The sequence below is a fragment of the Myotis yumanensis genome, unplaced genomic scaffold (genome assembly GCF_028538775.1).
Source record: "Myotis yumanensis isolate MYYU_CA2020_CCGP unplaced genomic scaffold, mMyoYum1.0.hap1 SCAF_20, whole genome shotgun sequence".
NCBI classification, from domain to species: domain Eukaryota; kingdom Metazoa; phylum Chordata; class Mammalia; order Chiroptera; family Vespertilionidae; genus Myotis; species Myotis yumanensis.
Genome location: NW_027223771.1, coordinates 1,152,829 through 1,171,645, shown reverse-complemented (window position 1 = coordinate 1,171,645; position 18,817 = coordinate 1,152,829). Strand labels below are relative to the sequence as shown.

Sequence of the window (18,817 nt, the reverse complement as noted above, 5' to 3'; positions counted from 1 at the left end):
CCTCCACAGACGCTACTTTTGCCCCATTCCCTCCGTTTATACTTCAGTTCCTCCTGCTTCAGTTTCTAGGAACACTCATTAATCCTATTCAAAAAAATACTTGTCGTTTTCTATGTTGCTAATTAATGGCCTTTAACAACAGACTGACGCTTTCTATTTATATCACAATAACAGTATTTGCTTCTTCTCCAAAGTCTCACACTTTTTTCTGAAAACCGGCGTTCTCTTGGTCCCCAAGCATCTGTCCTAACAGAAGCCACGCCCTGGGCTGGCAGCGGCCTTTCTAACGCTCCCTTCTGCTTTTCGTTATGATTTCCAATGAGTCAACAGGAAGGTATTCTGAGCAAAGAAGAAATAGAGGCTTTCAGACAGGCCTTCCCTCCACCCACAACACCAAAAAATACAGATCTCGCCAAACGGTCCAAGGCAATTTCCAATCCAATTTGCCGCTCCTGTCTGCATGCGGTCATTATTACACACACACACACACACACACACACACACACCAAAAAAAAAAAAAACAAAAACAGAAAAAAACAAAACACAAGCAATTGGGAAGAAGGAAAGCTTTTCTTTTTTTCTTTTTCTCCTAAATTCTCACCCGAGGATATTTTTCCATTGATTTTTAGGGAGAGTGGAAGAGAGAGGAAAAGACACAGAGAAACATCGATGTGAGAGAAACACATCGATTGGTTGTCTCCTGCACGTGCCCCGACCAGGGCCCTGGCTGGGGAGGAGCCTGCAACCGAGGTACGTGCCCTTGACCGGAATCAAACCCAGGCCCTTCGGTCCGCAGGCCAACGCTCCATGCACTGAGCCAAACTGGGTAGGGCAAGAAGGAAAGCCTTTCTAACTGAATCAAAAGCAGGTACCAGGTTATGAGAAAGAAAACCAATCAGGAACTCTGCAGCCCGCCCCTTCCTCCCCCCCAGTCACTGTATGTAACTACATAACCTCTACTGCATCCACTTCCCCTTCCATGGAGACCGTCTGGGTGAGCAGAAGCTACGTCAACAACGTGAAATATACACATTCATCAGAGGCCAATTACCGTGTTTCTAGACGCCCATAGAAATCACTTAGATTTTACGTTAGCTGTATTTCTTATAAGCATGGATGCACAAATCTTTCACCAATCAACAAACACTGAACCAAGCCAAGACCGGTTTGGCTCAGTGGATAGAGCGTCGGCCTGCGGACTCAGGGGTCCCGGGTTCGATTCCGGTCGGGGGCGTGTACCTGGGTTGCGGGCACATCCCCAGTGGGAGATGTGCAGGAGGCAGCTGATCGATGTTTCTCTCTCATCGATGTTTCTGGCTCTCTGTCTCTCTCCCTTCCTCTCTGTAAAAAAATCAATAAAATATATTTAAAGAAAAAAAAAAACAACAAAAAAAAACAAACACTGAACCAAGACTCAGGTAAGCCTATCGCTCTCTTTAGCTCTGAGTGAATTAAAAAAAAAAAGTATATATGACAAAGTCCAACAATCTAGTTAGACACAAAGACACAGAAATCGGAGACTCGGCCTCACACAGTCGGAGTGGCAGGTGGAAGACTGTCAGTGCCCACAGAGGTGACAGCACTGGGCACTGGTGTCACACAGAGCTGGGCTTGAATCCCACAGGTAGTTCTATGATCTTGAGACAACGTGATACAAACTCATTTTTTTTCCCTCTTTAAAATAAAAATAATGCCGCCTGGCCAGAGTGGCTCAGTAGTTGAGTGTCAACCTACCAGGTATGAACCTATGAACCAGGAGTTCATGGTTCGATTCCTGATCAGGGCACACGCCCAGGTTGCAGGATCCATGCCCAGTGTGGGGCGTGCAGGAGGCAGCCGATCAATGACTCTCTCTCATCATTGATATTTCTCTCTCCCTCTCCCTTCCTCTCTGAAATCAATACAAATATATTAAAAATAAAAGAGAGATGATCCTTACTGAAAAAGAGCAGATTGTTCCTAAGCCAGAAGAGGAGGTTGCACAGGAAAGAAAAAAAAAAGACAGCCCAGAAGAAACTGAAGAAATGAAAACTTAAAATAAATAAAAATAACGCCCCTCTCCCGGTAATGCTGCATGTAAATTACTACATCATCATTCTGTTCATCACTGGTGGTTACTGCTGCTGTCATTATTATTTTTAGAAGCAGATGTAGTGCCGACGAGGGCTGTGGAGTCCTCGCCAAACCTGAAATCTGGATCAACCACTTACTAGCCGGGCGCGTCCGCTTCTCTGAGCTTTGCTTTCTTTTCTGTTAAATGCAGATAAGAATAAGCACCTCCCAGAACTTCAAGAATAGCTCATTAGACGGTGCGTATCCAGTGCCTAGCACATAAGAAGTGCTTAATAAATGACATGGGCGATAACAATGCTGAAGACAGGGAGGAGAATAGTGACATTGGTGCAAATGGCAGGATTGGGTTTTTGGATGGGGGGGGCAGGGGGACTTTTTGGCTTACTTGAAGTATGAAGGTTTCTAAAATAAAATGCCTTATTGAAAAATAAAGTAATTTTTCCCAACATATAATTATAAGCAAAAATTAAAAAAAAAAAAAACACGCTCAAGCTTAAGCAATTAAACTCTCTTTAAAATAAACCATTAACCAGATCTTTCATTTGTATGTTGAAGAGTCTTTGATTCACACGCTGTGAAAGCAAGGGTATCAATCAGATTACCAGGGGCTCTTCCAGAAGAAAAATCAAGACGCAGAGCCCTGATTTGGTCAGGTAGGCAACGGGACCTCACAGCAGAAGTGTCGCTCCCCTCAGCTTGCTCAAAGATAGTCGCTAGGCAACCAAGCCACACATTAAATAAACAGCCCCAATAATATGAATCACTTCCGGATGGTCTCACTTTGCCTACCAGCACTTTCTTACACAAATACTTCCTATGAAAGGGTTTCTTTAGCAGCCACAGCTGGAAACAACCAGGAGTCCATCGAATACCACACAGCTTTAAAATGTTCAAATCAGTTTCTACTACCAACAGGTAAGGAGAATTGTTTCACTGTGAAGCAGAAGGAATTCTGCAGAAATCAGAGGCAGCTCACTATGCAAAGCCAGAAAATTCAGTTCCTAGAACATGCCAACTTAGGCCCTAAAATCTTTTTTCTTTTTTTTTTTTTCTATAATTTCATTTACACTATTGTTGCTCTGACCTCTAAGAACAGAAGGAAATATACGCCAAATTAGGTCAAATTAATGATCCGCTTAGCCTAGTCAGACTTGCCCAACTTTGACTGGTGAACAATTCAGACACTCAACCTGGCCAGTTAACAATGGTTTCCTGTAGTCATATCCACCCGAGACTTAGTGAAAATATTAAGTCCAATTCTCTTGGCTACCATCTCCTTTTTTCCACCTAAAAGGGATCCTTTGTGTCACATTATTCTTCATGAACTAATCAGAGACCATGTGATTTATTATCAAGAGCAGAGAGGAGCCCTAGCCAGTTTGGCTCAGTGGATAGAGCATCAGCCTGCAGACTGAAGGGTCCCGGGTTCGATTCCAGTCAAAGGCACATGCCTGGGTTGCGGGCTCAATTCCCAGTAGGGGACGTGCAGGAGGCAGCCAATCAATGATTCTCTCTCATCGTTGATGTTTCTATCTCTCTCTACCTCTCCCTTCCTCTCTGAAATCAATAAAAATATATTTAAAATTAAAAAAAAGAGCAGAGAGGAAAAAGGAGTTAATAGTTCAAAATGAAAATTGCAATACCACATGGCTTAGCAACTACCATTAACCAAACCAATGGAAAAAATCAAGATGGTAGAAAATCAAGTCAGTGAGGCAGAAGATATATGCGAGACATCTAGAATGCTGATTCAACCAAGATAAACAAAATGAAGAACAGCCATAAAACAGACTGTGCAGATCTAGCCAACCAAAGGCACCCCCAAGACAGAACTAATGAATCAGAACCAAATCAAGGTATAATAGACCATTTCCTAGAGCTAAAATAAACAAACAAAAAAGATATCATAAACCCAGAAGAGTCTCATTACCAGCAGAATTACTAAGCTGACATCAACTCTAAGATGTAAGGTGGGGAAACCTCAAGAAATAAGAATTTCACAAGTTTCAAGTCATGAAAAGGTGTAAAAAGAAGTTACTTGTCATGAAGTTAAAATCAAGCTCCCTTCAGCCCTGGCCGGCGTGGCTCAGTTGGTTGGGTGTCATCCGTGCACCAAGGGGACACCAGCCCAAGTTTCGGGTTTGGTCCCTGATCCAGATGCATTTGTGTGGGAGGCAACCAATCCATGTTTCTCTCTCACATCAATGTTTCTCTCTCTCTCCCTTTCCCTCTAAAATCAATAAAAACATATTTTTTTTAATCCTCACCTGAGGACTTTTTTTTTTTTCATTGATTTTTCAGAGAGAGGGAAAGACAGAGAGAAACACCGATGTGAGAGAAACACATCGATTGGTTGCCTCCTGCACGAGCCCTGACCAAGGCGTGGGCCGTGGAGAAGCCTACAACCAAGGTACGTGCCCTTAGCTGGAATCGAACCTGGGACCCTTTGGTCTGCATGCCGACGCTCTATCCACTGAGCCAAATCGGCTAGGGCTAAAAACGTATTTTTTAATAAAATCATGCTAGCTTCAGATATTACTTCTCAATAAGTACAAGAAAATTAAATCATATCTATTTTCTCAGAAAAAATGAAATATAGTTCACCATAACAGAATAAAAAGCCTAGAACTATATGTAATCTAACATCTGAGAAAGCAGACATCAACTGTTAATAGGTAGTAATAACATTGTTTTTAAAATGATATCAGAGTAATTTAGAAACACCACGAATTTTAAAGACTTAGATTCTTAAAAAACATTAAATCACTAAATCAGGGAAAAGATAACAGAATATAAAACTTCAAATTTTAGCAGGGCTGTAGAGAAGTTAAGCTATCTAAGCTTTGATTAACATTTAAGTGACAAAATTTAAAACTGTACAATGAGCCCTAACCGGTTTGGCTCAGTGGATAAGTCGGCCTGCGGACTGAAGGGTCCCAGGTTCGATTCCGGTCAAGGGCATGAACCTTGGTTGCAGGCACATCCCCAGTGGGAGATGTGCAGGAGGCGGCTGACCAATGTTTCTCTCTCATCGATGTTTCTGACTCTTTATCCCTCTCCCTTCCTCTCTGTAAAAAATCAATAAAAACAAAACAAAACTGAACAGTGAAATAACAAAGAAAGTGGAAAATTAAGGGAAATATTGGTAGCAAATATGACAGAAGGTTGACGTTCAGATTCTTTTTGGAAACTGAGGTATAACTGACATATAACATTGTATTAGTTTAAGAGTTATAACATGCTTTCCTGCTGATAGGGCTCGCAAACATGGTGAACGTTCCTAAAACCCGGCGAACTTTCTGTGAGAAGGTGGCAAGCATCAGCCCCACAAAGTAACACAGTACAAGAAGGGCAAGGATTCTGTCTGTGTGCGCAGGGAAAGGGGCGTTGTGACAGGAGGCAGAGCGGCCACGGTGGGCAGACTAAGTTGATTTTCCGAAAAAAGGCTAAAAAAACAAAGAAGGCCGAAACCGGTTTGGCTCAGTGGATAGAGCGTCGGCCTGCGGACTGAAGGGTCCCAGGTTCGATTCCGGTCAAGGGCATGTACCTGGGTTGCGGGCACAACCCCTGTAGGAGGTGTGCAGGAGGCAGCTGATTGATGTTTCTCTCTCATCGATGTTTCTAACTCTCTATCTCTCTCTCTTCCTCTCTGTAAAAAATCAATAAAATATATTAAAAAAACAAAAAAACAAAGAAGATTGTGCCGAGGCTTAAATGCGTTGAGCTCAACTGCAGATCTAAGAGAATGCTGGCTATGAAGAGATGCAAGCATTCTGAACTGGGAGGAGATAAGAGAAAGGGTCTAGTGATCCAGTTCTAAGCTTCATACTTTGTTTTATTATTATGACAGTAAAATCTTGATATGTTCACTTCAAAAAAAAAAAGAGGTACAACATAATGATTATATATTTGTGTCTATTATAAAATGATCCCCACAGTAAGTCTAGTTAACACACATCCCCGTACATGGTTACAAAGAAAATACGTTTCCTGTGATGAGTCGATAAGATCTACTATCTTAGCCACTTTCAAAAATGCAATACAGTATTATTAACTGTAGGACATCCATATTATAAGGGTACTCACAAAAGTTAACATCATAACCCCAGAAGATATACAACCTAAAATAAAACTGGTAAACAAATATGTAGGGAAATATTTAACCTTTCCAGCAATCAAAGCAATATAATATTAAACCGGAATAAATAAAGTATGAGCATTATGTACCCATTGAAAATAGTAATTAAATGGCACTATAGCCATTTTAAAAATCTAAATTCATAATTACAATCTAAAAATTATGTTAGACAGCTTGGCCGGGGTTGCTCCGTGGTTGAACATCGATCTATGAACCAGGAGGTCACACTTCGATTGCCTCAGGGCACATGCCCAGGTTGCAAGGCTCGATCCCCAGTGGGGGGCATGCAGGAGGCAGCCAACTTATGATTCTCTCTCATCATTGATGTTTCTAGCTCTCTCTCCCTCTCCCTTCCTCTCTGAAATCAATAAAAACATATATTTAAAATAAAAATAAAATAATAAATAAATTAAAATTGTTAGACAGTATTTCCCTTTTCTTCATTCCTTTTTTCTTTATTTTAAAATTCATGATCATTGTAAAAAGCAATTTAAATATACAGAAGGGCATTAAATAAAAAGGGAACAGTCCTCTCATACCATCCACCTCTATCCTACTTCCTAGAGAGTAGCCTCTGTTTCTGGAGTTCCTTTTTAAGACAAGCACTTAAGTCTGAAGTGGAAAAACTAGGTCTACCAAACTTTAGGACCTTGAAAGTACCCAGAAAAGTTTATTAATACTTCATCATCTTTACAGTAAATTGGCTTTGCCATCAAGGACCAGGATAAAGAACAGATTAAGTGAATGCCGCCTGTACTTAGACACTGTGCCAGGCACTTCACGCTCACAGCAGCTCCTAAGATATATGGTAGATCATTTTGCAAAGGACAAATTTAGGCTCACTCCCTGAGGTTAAAGCAACTTGCAAAAGCAGACTCAGAACTCACACCTGCCCAAACTGAAAGTCCTCCTTCTTTTCACTTCGTGTATCACTGAAGCCAAGATTTTCAAAGACGTTTTCATCAGACTTTTTCCAGTTCTGTTTTACTTGATATTTGGTATTTTGAGATTATAGTCATATGACTTTTCTTAGTAATAATGATAGCTACTAACTAGCTGACTGCCGAATATTTACCAGATTACTTGTCACATTTTTTTTAGGGGCCATGCTAATCTTCTCTGTATCGTTCCAATTTTAGTATATGTGCTGCAGAAGCGAGCACCACATTTTTTTTTTAACTAGAGGAAGGGAGGAGATAGAAACAACAATGATGAGAGAGAATCATGGATCGGCTGCCTCCTGCACGCCCCACACCAGGGATTGAGTCTGCAACCCAGGCATGTGCCCTTGTCCGGAATCGAACCTGGAACCCTTCAGTCCGCAGGCTGACGCTCTATCCACTGAGCCAAACCGGCTAGGGCCTCTTCACATTTCTTAATTATAAATTTGCTAACAGTCTCAGCTACACAGTTGGGTAAAAAGCTTTACGGGCCACACTAGGAACTAACCTCCCACTTATAACATTGTTACTATATGGAAAGTAACTATTGTTACCACTCTCAATTTGAATCACTTTATAACAGATACACTTCTATTTCAAGGCAATCCACTTCTTACCAGGAGTCTGTGGCATGCAGCTGCACTAGGTTTCGGAAAAGAGATCAGAGGTTTTCATTTATGTCACCATTTTAAAAGAGAGTTAAGAATAAATCCCACACCACACTTCCTCCCTTGATAATTCTGAACACATGACTGCATCCAGCTGGCTGTCCCAACGTGCCACCAAGCAGCCATATGCTAGGTAGCCCCCTAATCACACTGGGTCTCCCGAGGAGATTAGACTAGTTTTCTCATCTGCTAAAGAAGAGCTTGAGTCACCTCCTAAAAATGATCCCCCTCGATCGTTAAGTGATAATCCTCCACTGGAAAATTCTAGAAGCCGGTGGGCAAGCTGTTCTTCCTAGTTACCTCACCTATCCATTTCATTTTCTTGCCTCTTCCATGTCTTTAACGTCTGTTTTCAGGATCACGGTGGGCCAGCCTGGACCTATCCAGATGTTACTGAAATTCAGATCCCAGTTAGGGGAGAGGAGAGCTGAAGAGTTCATCCCAGAAAAAGGTCGATGCCAACCACCAAGACCCATGCACAGAAGAGAATTTCTTCTCAAGACCTGATTTCCTTCCAAGAAACTTTTCAACTCCCCTAAATGACAGAAGGTAAAGTGCCTCTATCTAGTGCGACTGTCGTGGTTTCTGACTGTCTCTAACCAGCCACAGCCCTTACTTTCCCTTCCATAAGGGGGTGTGCCCTACTCCTTGAGCTGGGGCATGGACACTGAGCAGGAGGAAGGTGGCTCGTGACAGTCCTGAAAAGGCACACCAGCAAGCCTCTGAAAGAAGGAATCCTAAATGTGAACTGGGAGAGTGCTGGAAATAACCTGGAACTAACCTTCTTCCTGTGACCTTTAACCTAACTGAATTTAAAATATATATATATTTTTTATGTACTTCAGAATGGAAGGGGGGGAGAGAGAGAGAAACATCAATGATGAGCCCAGCTGGCATGGCTCAGTGGTTGAGCGTCGACCTATGAACCAGGAGGTCACGGTTCGATTCCCAGTCAGGGCACACGCCCAGGTTGTGGGCTCCATCCCCAGTGTGGGGTGTGCAGAAGGCAACGGATCCATGATTCTCTTTCATCATTGATGTTTCTCTCTCTCTCTCTCTCTCTCTCTCTCTCTCTCTCTCTCTCTCTCTCCCCCCTTCTCCTTTCCTCTCTGAAATCCATAAAAATATATTTGAAAAAAGAAACATCAATGATGAGAAAGAATCATTGATTGGCTGCCTCACTGAGCCAGGACGGCCGGGCCTGAATTTAATCCCATTTCCAGTACTACTCTCTTTATCTTCAGATTGCCCTACCTGATATGTTCTCTTCCTTTTTTTTCCACCTGATCTATTTTTGTCACCTGATCTATTTTTTCTGATCTATTACTTCTTCCTGTGCAAGACCTCACATATTTAAATCTCACCACCGTCCCTTGAGTGACAATGCTGTGCATTCCTACTGCTCCTTAGCCAAAACAAATGAAAAGCCCAATTAGAACAGGCAAAAGGATAAAAATAAACCTGCATTTAAGCATACACATGTAATTTCAGATGGCTCCCTTGATAAAGTCCTTGATCTGCTCTGTAGCCCTAGCAAAAAGCCCGATATCCTTAGATAATATTTCATGAGAGCAATAACTTAACTTCTACATTGAAGCTACTCCCCAAAGAATAAAGAAAGCAGAAGCTCTGCATTTTCTATTTCCCAGCCACCCCAGTGCATACTTTTGTGGAATCACCCCTAAATTTTCCCAGTTAACTTTTTGGGGAAACACAAACCCACACCCACAGCCCTCTCTCGTTTCTCTGCACACGCTCTTACTTACACACACTGTCTCCACAGTCACAGTCACTCTCCTCTCCTTCCACTGAAGAGCTCTGTTGCAGGTACAAGGAAAACGGCGTGCCCTGCGATACACAATGGGGCCACTGTCCTGCAAGGTGGAGCCTCGAGTGGGAGGAGCGGCGGTCTTATAAATAGAACTAAAGAGGGGGACCTTTTCTCCCCTGGATCTCTCTGATCTTTCTTCCTGGCCTTGGAACCGGTGTAAATTCCAGACCCTGGCGGCTCTTCCAGTTTGGGAGGGGTGGAGGTTACAAAGGAAGCAGGATGGGGCCAATCCAAAAAGGGCTTGTGCTTGAGGGGAAAGAGAGGCCCTCGCAGCACAGAAGGGGCAGCCCAGCTCTCCAGGTTAAGAGATACAACTGGGCCCTCGCCGGTTTGGCTCAGGGGATAGAGCATCGGCCTGCGGACTAAAGGGTCCCAGGTTCAATTCCGACCAAGGGCACATGACCGGCTCAAAGGCTCCATTCTTCCCCCCTCCCCCACCATAGGGGGCATGCAGGAGGCCGCCGGTCAATGATTCTCTCTCATCATTGATGTTTCTATCTCTATCCCTCTCCCTTCCTCTCTGAAATCAATTAAAAAATAAATCTATAATAATAAGAGCATAATATGCTAATTAGACCGGACATCCTTCCGGACAAAGCCTGGGCTGTGAGGGAAGCCCAGGTCCCGGGAGCCAGAGGGAAGCTGGTGCCAGCAACCCGGGGAATGAAGGCCTACTCTTGCACGAATTTCGTGCATTGGGGCCTCTAGTAAATAAATAAAAGAGACACAGCTGGAGCTGGAGTCCCAAGCGCATAAGGAAGAGCATGTGATCTGCCCGCGGGGCACCTCAAACACAGCAGGTGGCCGGCCGGGAGGGATCCAGTCCTCTGTTCTCAGCAGGACATTCCAGGCTTCTTTCCCTAACCTTGACTTGTTGTAAAATCTAAATAGGGGCTTCCAACGTTGATTTCCTAATCAAATCTTTAAACAAAAAATTCACCACGTCCACGTTTTATATGATTGCCTCCATAAAAAAAAACAAAAAAAAAAACCAGCATGCCCAGCCAGCAGTGGCTCAGTGGTTGAACATCGACCTAGGAACCAGGAGGTCATGGTTTGATTCCCGGTCAGGGCACATGTCCAGGTTGTGGGCTTGATCCCCAGTAGGGGGCGTGCAGGAGGCAGCCGATCAATGATTCTCATCATTGATATTTCTATCCCTCTCTCTCCCTCTCCCTTCCTCTCTGAAATCAATTAAAAATATTTTTTTTTTAAAATTAAATAAAACCAAGCACATTTCACAATGCCTGGCCAGCAGGCAGTGTGTACCGGGGCATGTAACTGCCACTATTATGTCCTCTCTTATAGCCAAAGCATAAAAAATGAAGACTGTCACAAACATCTCACTAAGTATGCAAAAACACCCAACTAAAAAAACACCCCAGGTGATCATGCCCCCTGAAGGGATTTTAAAGAAAATGGGCTACCTTCCTATACTGGAAAAAACACCCGACAAATGAAATACCTTGCTAGGGCAGCAACTGAAGAAGGAAATGTGATTATAAAAGCATCATTCTATTCAGGCTATGATATCCCAGCATAGGCAGACTTCATATATACATACATATATTTATCTATCTAACTATCTATCATCTATCTATCTATTTATTTATTTAATTGATCTCAGAGAGGAAAGGAAAGGGCGAGAGAGAAACAATGATGAGAGAGAATCATTGATCGGCTGCCTCCTGCACACCGCCTACAGTGGATCGAGCCCACAACCCGGGCATGTGCCCTAACAGGGCATCGAACCACGATCTCTTGGTTTATAGGTCGATGCTCAACCACTGAGCCACAATGGCCGGGCAAGCAGCCTTCTAAAAACATTTTAAATCTTGTTTCTCAATGCAGGGGGACCATCAGAACCACTAGAAGCATTGTGTCTGACCTCCCAGCCCAGGTCTAACTGAACCAGAATCTCTGTGGTAAGGTCTGGATATCTGTATTTTTGGGAAGTTTCCTAGGTGATTCTAATGCCCACACCTAGTTAAGAACCACTCAATAAAATGATGACAATTATTCTTCCATCAAGAAAACTACACATAGACCATGAAAGCTCTAGTCTCAGTTTCCTCATTCAAATGAGATGGTTGAACTAGATTAGTGGTGGCAAGGGGGTGTCAGCCAAGATACCCTGTGTAACAAGGAACTTTTACTGTCAAACCCAATATTAAAACAAAAGCAGAGCCCTGGCCCGTAAGTCAGTTGGTGAGAGTGTTGTCCCAATGCGCCAAGGTTGCAGGTTTCACCCCCAATCAGGACCAGAATCAACCAATGAATGTATAAATGAGTGGAAAACAAATCGATGTGTCTGTCTGTCTGTCTCAAAAAGTCAATACATTTAAAAATAAAACAGCCCTAGCTGGTTTAGCTCAGTGGATGGTATATTAGCCTGCGACTGAAGGGTCCCGGGTTCGATTCCAGTCAAAAGCACATGCCCGGGTTGTGGGCTCGATCCCCAGTGTGGGGCGTGCAGGAGGCAACCAATCAATGATTCTCTCTCATTGCTGATGTTTCTATTTCACTCCCTCTCCCTTCCTCTCTAAAATCAGTAAAAATATATTTTAAAAAATAAATAAAACAAAAAACAGAACTGCTTTGGATGCAGGAAGGAAGGTGAGTTGAGGCTCCGTCTGCCTGTCCATCCCCAGCTCATCTCAACGGAATCAACAAGGCTTCACAGAGCACAACCTGGTCTCTCAGACCAGCTGCAGCTCCCAAACCCTCTGACCTTCCAAAGCTAGAGCCAGTCCACAGCTGGAGGAGCAGAGGACTGCATCTTCTTGTTCAAGAAGTCCTTACAGACTTTGTATAGGAAACCAACCCCTTTTATAATAACACACTCCTCTGGTGTCTAACCTTCCATTTAGAAAAACAATTCTCCCCACCTCAATCATCGCTAATCCCACAGTCTCCCGGAAGAGCTTGAAGCTCCGAAAAAAAGCCTGCATTCAGGAGGACACACCAAATGCATGTTAGTGGCAGCCCCAGGGACAGGACGAAGGGGAAACAGGACCAGGAAGGGGCACAAAGGGAACACCGCCGTGTCTTTTTGAGAGGAAAGAGAAAGATCTGAAAGGGCTAACATTTGTTCCTGCTGAAATACATGCATGTTTGCTGTACTGTCCTTGGACTTTCCTATAGCGTTTTTTTATATTTTCAGAATTAAAAATAAACAAAAAATCTTGTTTATTAGTCACACTTCAAACATCCATGATTTTCATTAGCCTATGCATCACGAATACCTGTCATTATATCCCTTGCTGGCCTTTTCCGCCAAAGCTCACTTATAGGATACCTGATCTGTAATTACATCTCTCTGCCCCGGGTAATTCAAAGGAACAGGGCGCCGGGACAAAAGGAACGAACAACGGATAGCAAATCGAGACTCTAAGAATATGGCCACAAAAGGCTTTGGACATCTGATGAAGCAAAAGAGCAGCTGTACATTCGCTTCACAAAGGATGCAGAGGACGCTGCCTGTGGTAAGCTGTCTCTGAGGACTGCCCAATGGATGGGCCTATACTCGCAGCGCTGCCAAGGAGAGAAGGAACCCAACTCGTAGATAAATCAAAACGAAGAACTGGTGAGACATTAACGCCCAAGAACTTCTAATCCTAACAATGCTCTTTCTCCCCCTGAGTTGGGAGTGCCTCACACAGGCCCCCTGGGCATAAATCAGAACAACACAAACTTGGACACTTTTCAGTATACAAAAAACGTCCACCATACGTCATACTTTAAACAATAAAGAATTTAAAATTTTTTTTTTAAAATGTCCATCAGTGTTTCATGAATAAACTACCACCAAGGTTACTTGCTCCCAGGAATAAACACCCTAACTATACTTATTCCTTCAAACCACCGGCCTCCCGCAGACACAGCTACAACATAGTGAAAGAGACCTTTATCTGCGGTCACATCCCATCGGCTCTCTCCTCCCAATCTCTTTTTCCGGCCAGCCCATCTTTACCTCTTGGCTTCTTCCAAGTGACAAAGGTATTCATAAGCCACATTCTGCCGCCTCCTTTCATCCATCTCCTCCGCAGTGAGTCTCTCATTATCCAGGACAGCTGAAACATGAAAGAATCCGTAACCTCTCTGAGCGATAAGAAGACGCCACATCATCACATTCCTGCTTGTCACTTAGTCAGGGTAACCTGTGGTCGTGGGGCCGGACAGGTGTACTAGAATGACTTTCCTAAAACAGGACTATACCTATCTTACCCTTTTTTTACAAAAAAAAAAAAGTATGATCATACGAACATGCACTATAGTTTAGCATAACTTGAAAAATAGTAAGTTGACATTTGGGGCCAAATCTGTCCTCGTCCATCCGCCAGACTTTTTCTAAATGGAGCTGAAAATGTCGTTCCCCTCTTGTATTAATAACCAAAGCCAGCCCTAACCGGTTTGGCTCAGTGGATAGAGCGTCAGCCTGCGGACTGAAAGGTCCCAGGTTCGATTCTGGTCAAGGGCATGTACCTTGGTTGCGGGCACATCCCTAGTTTGGGGTGTGCAGGAGGCAGCTGATCGATGTTTCTAACTCTCTATCCCTCTCCCTTCCTCTCTGTAAAAAAATCAATAAAATATATTTAAAAAAATAAAAATAAAATAACCAAAGCCAGCAGTCCAGTCATTGAGAGCAAAGTGGAAGTCATGGGGCTGAGCCTTTTACATGCAGTCTCTCATTGAAGCCCCACAGCAATCCTGTGATGATCGCGCCCATTTTACAGATGAGGAAACTGAGGCAGGGTGACCTCCGCCCCATGCCTAACATGTGGTGGGGCCTGACTTCAAACCCAGGCGGTCTATCTCACCAGCCCGCGTGTGAGCTTAACCTCGAAGCAATTCACCTCTTGCTTGGGCGCCCAGGGTCTGGAATAAATTCCTAACTCCTGGGGGTGGCATTCAAGGCCTTGCCCAACTTGCTCCAACTACTTTGGGAAATTCTCCTCCCCGCTCCCTGTCCTTCCTCCCACCACCGTGCACTCCACGCTGTTCCGTATCTTAGTTTATGCTCTTCCCTCTTCAGGCCACGTCTGTTGCCCCATCAAACTTGACAGCACACCTGGAGGCTCTGTTCCAATGTCACTACCTACCCCCCCTCCCCCTTCCCCAGGCTGATCCCCACCCAGGCTCCTCTTCATGCCTGGTGTGTCCACGCATCTTTTATCTTTATGACACCTTATTATCACGGGGTGGTACACCTGTCCGTCTCTCTGATTAAAACGTTCTCTGAAGGCAGGGACCGGCTCTGGCCTTTAATGTCACAAAGGTGACACAATGCCTCCTGTTTAACGGGGGATGCGGAAAATTACCTTAAAAACTCAACATTGCTCCCAGAGCATAAAGTGAAATCGAAAACCTCAAGACTCCCAAGGATTCCCTGCCTGGGCCGGAGGGAGCTATCCCGCCTGCCGTGCAATGACGTCCCAGGGGCAGCTACAGAAAATGAGGAAGTCCGAGGGTTTTCTGGTTTTATTGCTTTTGAAATCCTGACGGAGGAACCGAGCTGGAGAAAGCTGAAGTGACTCGCCCAGGGCCGCACCTCTCGGCTCGCCCGGCACCGGGCAGGTCTGGACCCGGGGTCCCCCTCGCCCGCAGCACTCACTCGGGCAGCAGCTCCCCAGGAAGAACGAGCAGAGCCCGGTCTCGTCCCCGGGACACGCCCTGCTCGGTCCTCCTGCCACCTCACCCTCCTAGGCCGTCCCCTCAATCTCGGCCGAGCGGGGAGGCAGGCGGGCGGCGCGGGGGGAGGCCCTCCAGCCGCAGCGCGCGGGCGACGGCGGGGAAGCCGCCTGGGTCCGCCCCCCCCAACCCCCGCCGCCGCCTCGGAAACCGAGGGGCGCGGGCTGGGAGCCCCGCCGCCCGCACCCCTCCCGCCCACCGCTCCGGCTCTTCCGGGTCCGAGCGGCCCGCAGCCGCCCTGCCCCACCCGCCCGGCCGAGCCCCCGGGAAAACGGCGTCTGGGAAGGCAGAGAGCCAGCCCCCAGCCCCCCACGGAGCCCCGCACTCACAGCCATAGTGCGGCCGGAACACGCTCATCCCGTCAACCTCCTCCGTGGCGGACATGGCGGCCGAGCCCAGGTCTCTGCTGAGGAAGCGGTGAGACCTTAGAGGCGCGGGCGTCGGTGTCTGCAGCTCCTGCAGAGTGCGCGGGCTGCCCTGCCCTCAGGCCCCGCCCTGTCCCCGAGGCCCCGCCCTGTCCCCGAGGCCCCGCCCCTGAGGCCCCGCCCTGGTCCCCTGAGGCCCCCGCCCTGTCCCCGAGGCCCCGCCCTGTCCCCGAGGCCCCGCCCCTGAGGCCCCGCCCTGGTCCCCTGAGGCCCCGCCCCAGCGGCCGCACCCTGCCGCGCCGTCGGGAGCGGGCGGAAGTGGGCGGGGCATTGACAGGCTTTCCCGCCCCCCAGCTCCGCCCATGCCCCGCCCCGCGCCCTCTACGGCCCGGCGAGAGGCGGAAGAAAGTGGGCGGAGCCCGCCCGCCAGTCAGTCTCGCCAGCAGCTCGGCTCGCCCAGGAAAGCCCGCCCCGCCCTGAGCCCTACCCTCTGAGGCCGGCATCTCACCCGCATCTCGGACAAAATGATGCCATTGGCGGCTTGGAATACAAAAGGTGGGGTCCGTCCCTCCCCCGCCTGCCGAGCTAAAACTCTGCACCTACGGCCTCTGAGGAGGGCGCCCTGTGCAATGGCCCCGGGTGTGCTTATCGGACGCAAGGAGAACCCAACTGCCGGGAGGGATGGACTTCAGGGTCTGGCGGTCCGGCCTGTTCTCTCCTAGGTTCCCCGGGGGGCATCCGATTGGAACTGCTTGACCCTCCTAATATTTGAGAAGTGGATGCTAAAGCAGGAGAGCTGTATTTGTCCCAACTTACTTCCCTGACACCCCTTGCCACTGACCTTTGCAAGTTCTTCTTTTTAAGTGACTTTTGCCCCTTTTAGGGCTCTTTCCCTTGCAGCTTGTGCGCTGCCCTTAAAATAATTGTTATTCGATGGATTTCTGTCCTCAGGCCTCTTCCGTTTTTCTCTTTGTCCATCTTTCTGAGTAACTTTACCCGTGCTTACCTTAAACTGCTGAAGAGCCCTAATATATATACATATTATGTACTAGCTGTACCCGGCCACGCGTTGCTGTGGCTCAGTCTGGTTAAATGGAAAAGAAAGAAAAGAGAAAGCGCACGTTTCTGATATGTTTAATTTCACAATGCTTGTGGGTATGCAATATTTTTTGTCGTTCCATGGTCTGTGCAGATATAGAGATTGTCTGGTTTGCCGACTCTAGAACACGCAACATATAATTGTCCCTGTGAGAAGCAATCCGTGTCTAGATCTAAACCGCACAATTCTAAAGATTAGCCCTGAGCTTTGAATTGCAATCTCTTACATTGAAATGGCATATCCGTTGGAATCATAGGAATGCGAGGAATGAGGACATCTTCACCTTTGAAAGGTCCTGTCAAGATTGTTGCTTCTACGACCTTGCAAAGCTTTGGCTGGTTGATATTTCACAACATGATAATTGGCACGCCGATTTTCAATTGCAGTACGTGCAGTGGCATCCCTGGCAGATCGAGTGAATTCAAAAATTCTGTTGGATAATTAACCGCTTCATCTGCTTCCACAACAGTGTCGAGGGACTTGTATGTGACTGCCTCGCTTTGAGTGTTAGACTGAATAATATTAAGTTCATAGACGTCTTTGTTCTTGGCCACAAGAATAGCTCGTTCACTCAGCCAATCGTGATTCTTATAATTGGTTTGAATATTGGGAAATACTTTTTCAACCAATTCTTCTTTTGACGTCACTAAATTGCAGAAGTTATGAGGCAATGAAATTCGTCCTGAAGTCAGATCAACCGGCACCTTTCCGTTCCCAATGAACTCTATGGTAAACGACACAGCTCAATTCCAACGCAATGTCACACGAAATAATTAAATCAAAATGAAAATAAATCGAAATCTATGAAAATTCAATTTAAAAATGCAATCGGAAACATTGAAATGGAATCGTAAAATATTTAGTATAGCGTGTGTTGCTTTTACGTCCAACAGACAACACTGTTTTTCAAAAAAAGCATGTTTTTACCTGTCACAGATGTGACATCTATATAATAGGTATATAAAAACACGCAAGTATTCGAATGCAATGTTGTGTCAAAATTTCAAAGCAATCGATGAAGAACTTTCAGAGATTTAAGATTTTGAACATTTACATTTTTATTTATATAGATATACTAGAGGCCTGATGCACGAAATTCATGCAAGAGTAGGCCTTCCTTCCCCCAGCTGCCAGCACTGGCTTCCCTCTGGCCACTGGCAGGCACCTGGGACCAGGCTTCCCTCGCAGCCAGGGCTTCGTCTGGAAGGTCATCCAGAAGGACATCCAGAATGATGTCTGGTCTAATTAGCATTTACACTTTTATTTATTTATTTATTTATTTATTTATTTATTTATCTTCAGATCCTCGAGAATCCCCAATTCAGTGTTTGGGCTGTGTAATGGACATTTTCACCTGTGAATTCCACAGATACTTCAAATTTAACCTGTCTGACCCTGTAGCTGACCCTGCTACTGCTAGACTATTAATAGAAATGCTCAATTAAGTCTAGCATATTTTACCAATCACTTTTCAGAAACTTGTAATAATTTTTGGTCACATTCACAAACTTACTTCATTCAGCATCTTCAAATACTTAAAATCATGTCTATAGACTTACTAGATTTTCTTTTTACTTTCTTCAATTGTCTGACCTAGAACCTTTGCAATGCCTGGTAATCTTTATAAATCAGATAAACTGACAAATATAATGAACCTTAAGTTCTCTTAGTTGGCCCACTTCCATATATAAGTTTAGCAAAACTTGAACTCAAAATCTTAGGTCTAAGATTAACTCAAATATATATTGAAAATAAGCGTTATAAGATTGTTACTCTAATAAGACATTTTTAAGCTTTGTAAGTGCATAAAATGTGAAATGTGCACATATTTATTCTTAACCCCAACATATTAATCCCATAGCTTTTACCCCATTAACCTTAATTCTAAAGATTCTCTAAGTTGGAAAAAAAAATATTATCTAAGTTGAAAGACACAGAGCTTCCGGAAGTTTCCAACTGAATTAAATAAGGTTATTTTTTAAATATATTTTTATTGATTTCAGAGAGGAAG

At 45.0% G+C, this 18,817-nt stretch overlaps 1 protein-coding gene and 1 non-coding gene across 2 annotated transcripts in view; both read right to left on the bottom strand.

Annotated features, from left to right (window-relative positions):
* IQGAP1 (IQ motif containing GTPase activating protein 1) overlaps window positions 1-15,792 on the bottom strand; it is a 101,356-nt gene extending 85,564 nt beyond the window's left edge. Inside the window, exons 1-2 of the mRNA XM_070400530.1 lie at window positions 15,672-15,792; window positions 13,625-13,724 (exon numbers count right to left, since the gene is read on the bottom strand). Coding sequence (XP_070256631.1) covers window positions 13,625-13,724; window positions 15,672-15,726 — 155 coding nt within the window. The 5' untranslated portion in view covers window positions 15,727-15,792. The remainder of the gene's footprint in view (window positions 1-13,624; window positions 13,725-15,671) is intronic.
* LOC138998717 (U6 spliceosomal RNA) lies at window positions 7,268-7,374 on the bottom strand. Its single transcript, XR_011469223.1, has one exon. It is a non-coding gene; the product is annotated as a U6 spliceosomal RNA (small nuclear RNA).
* Window positions 15,793-18,817: the final 3,025 nt, after the last annotated feature.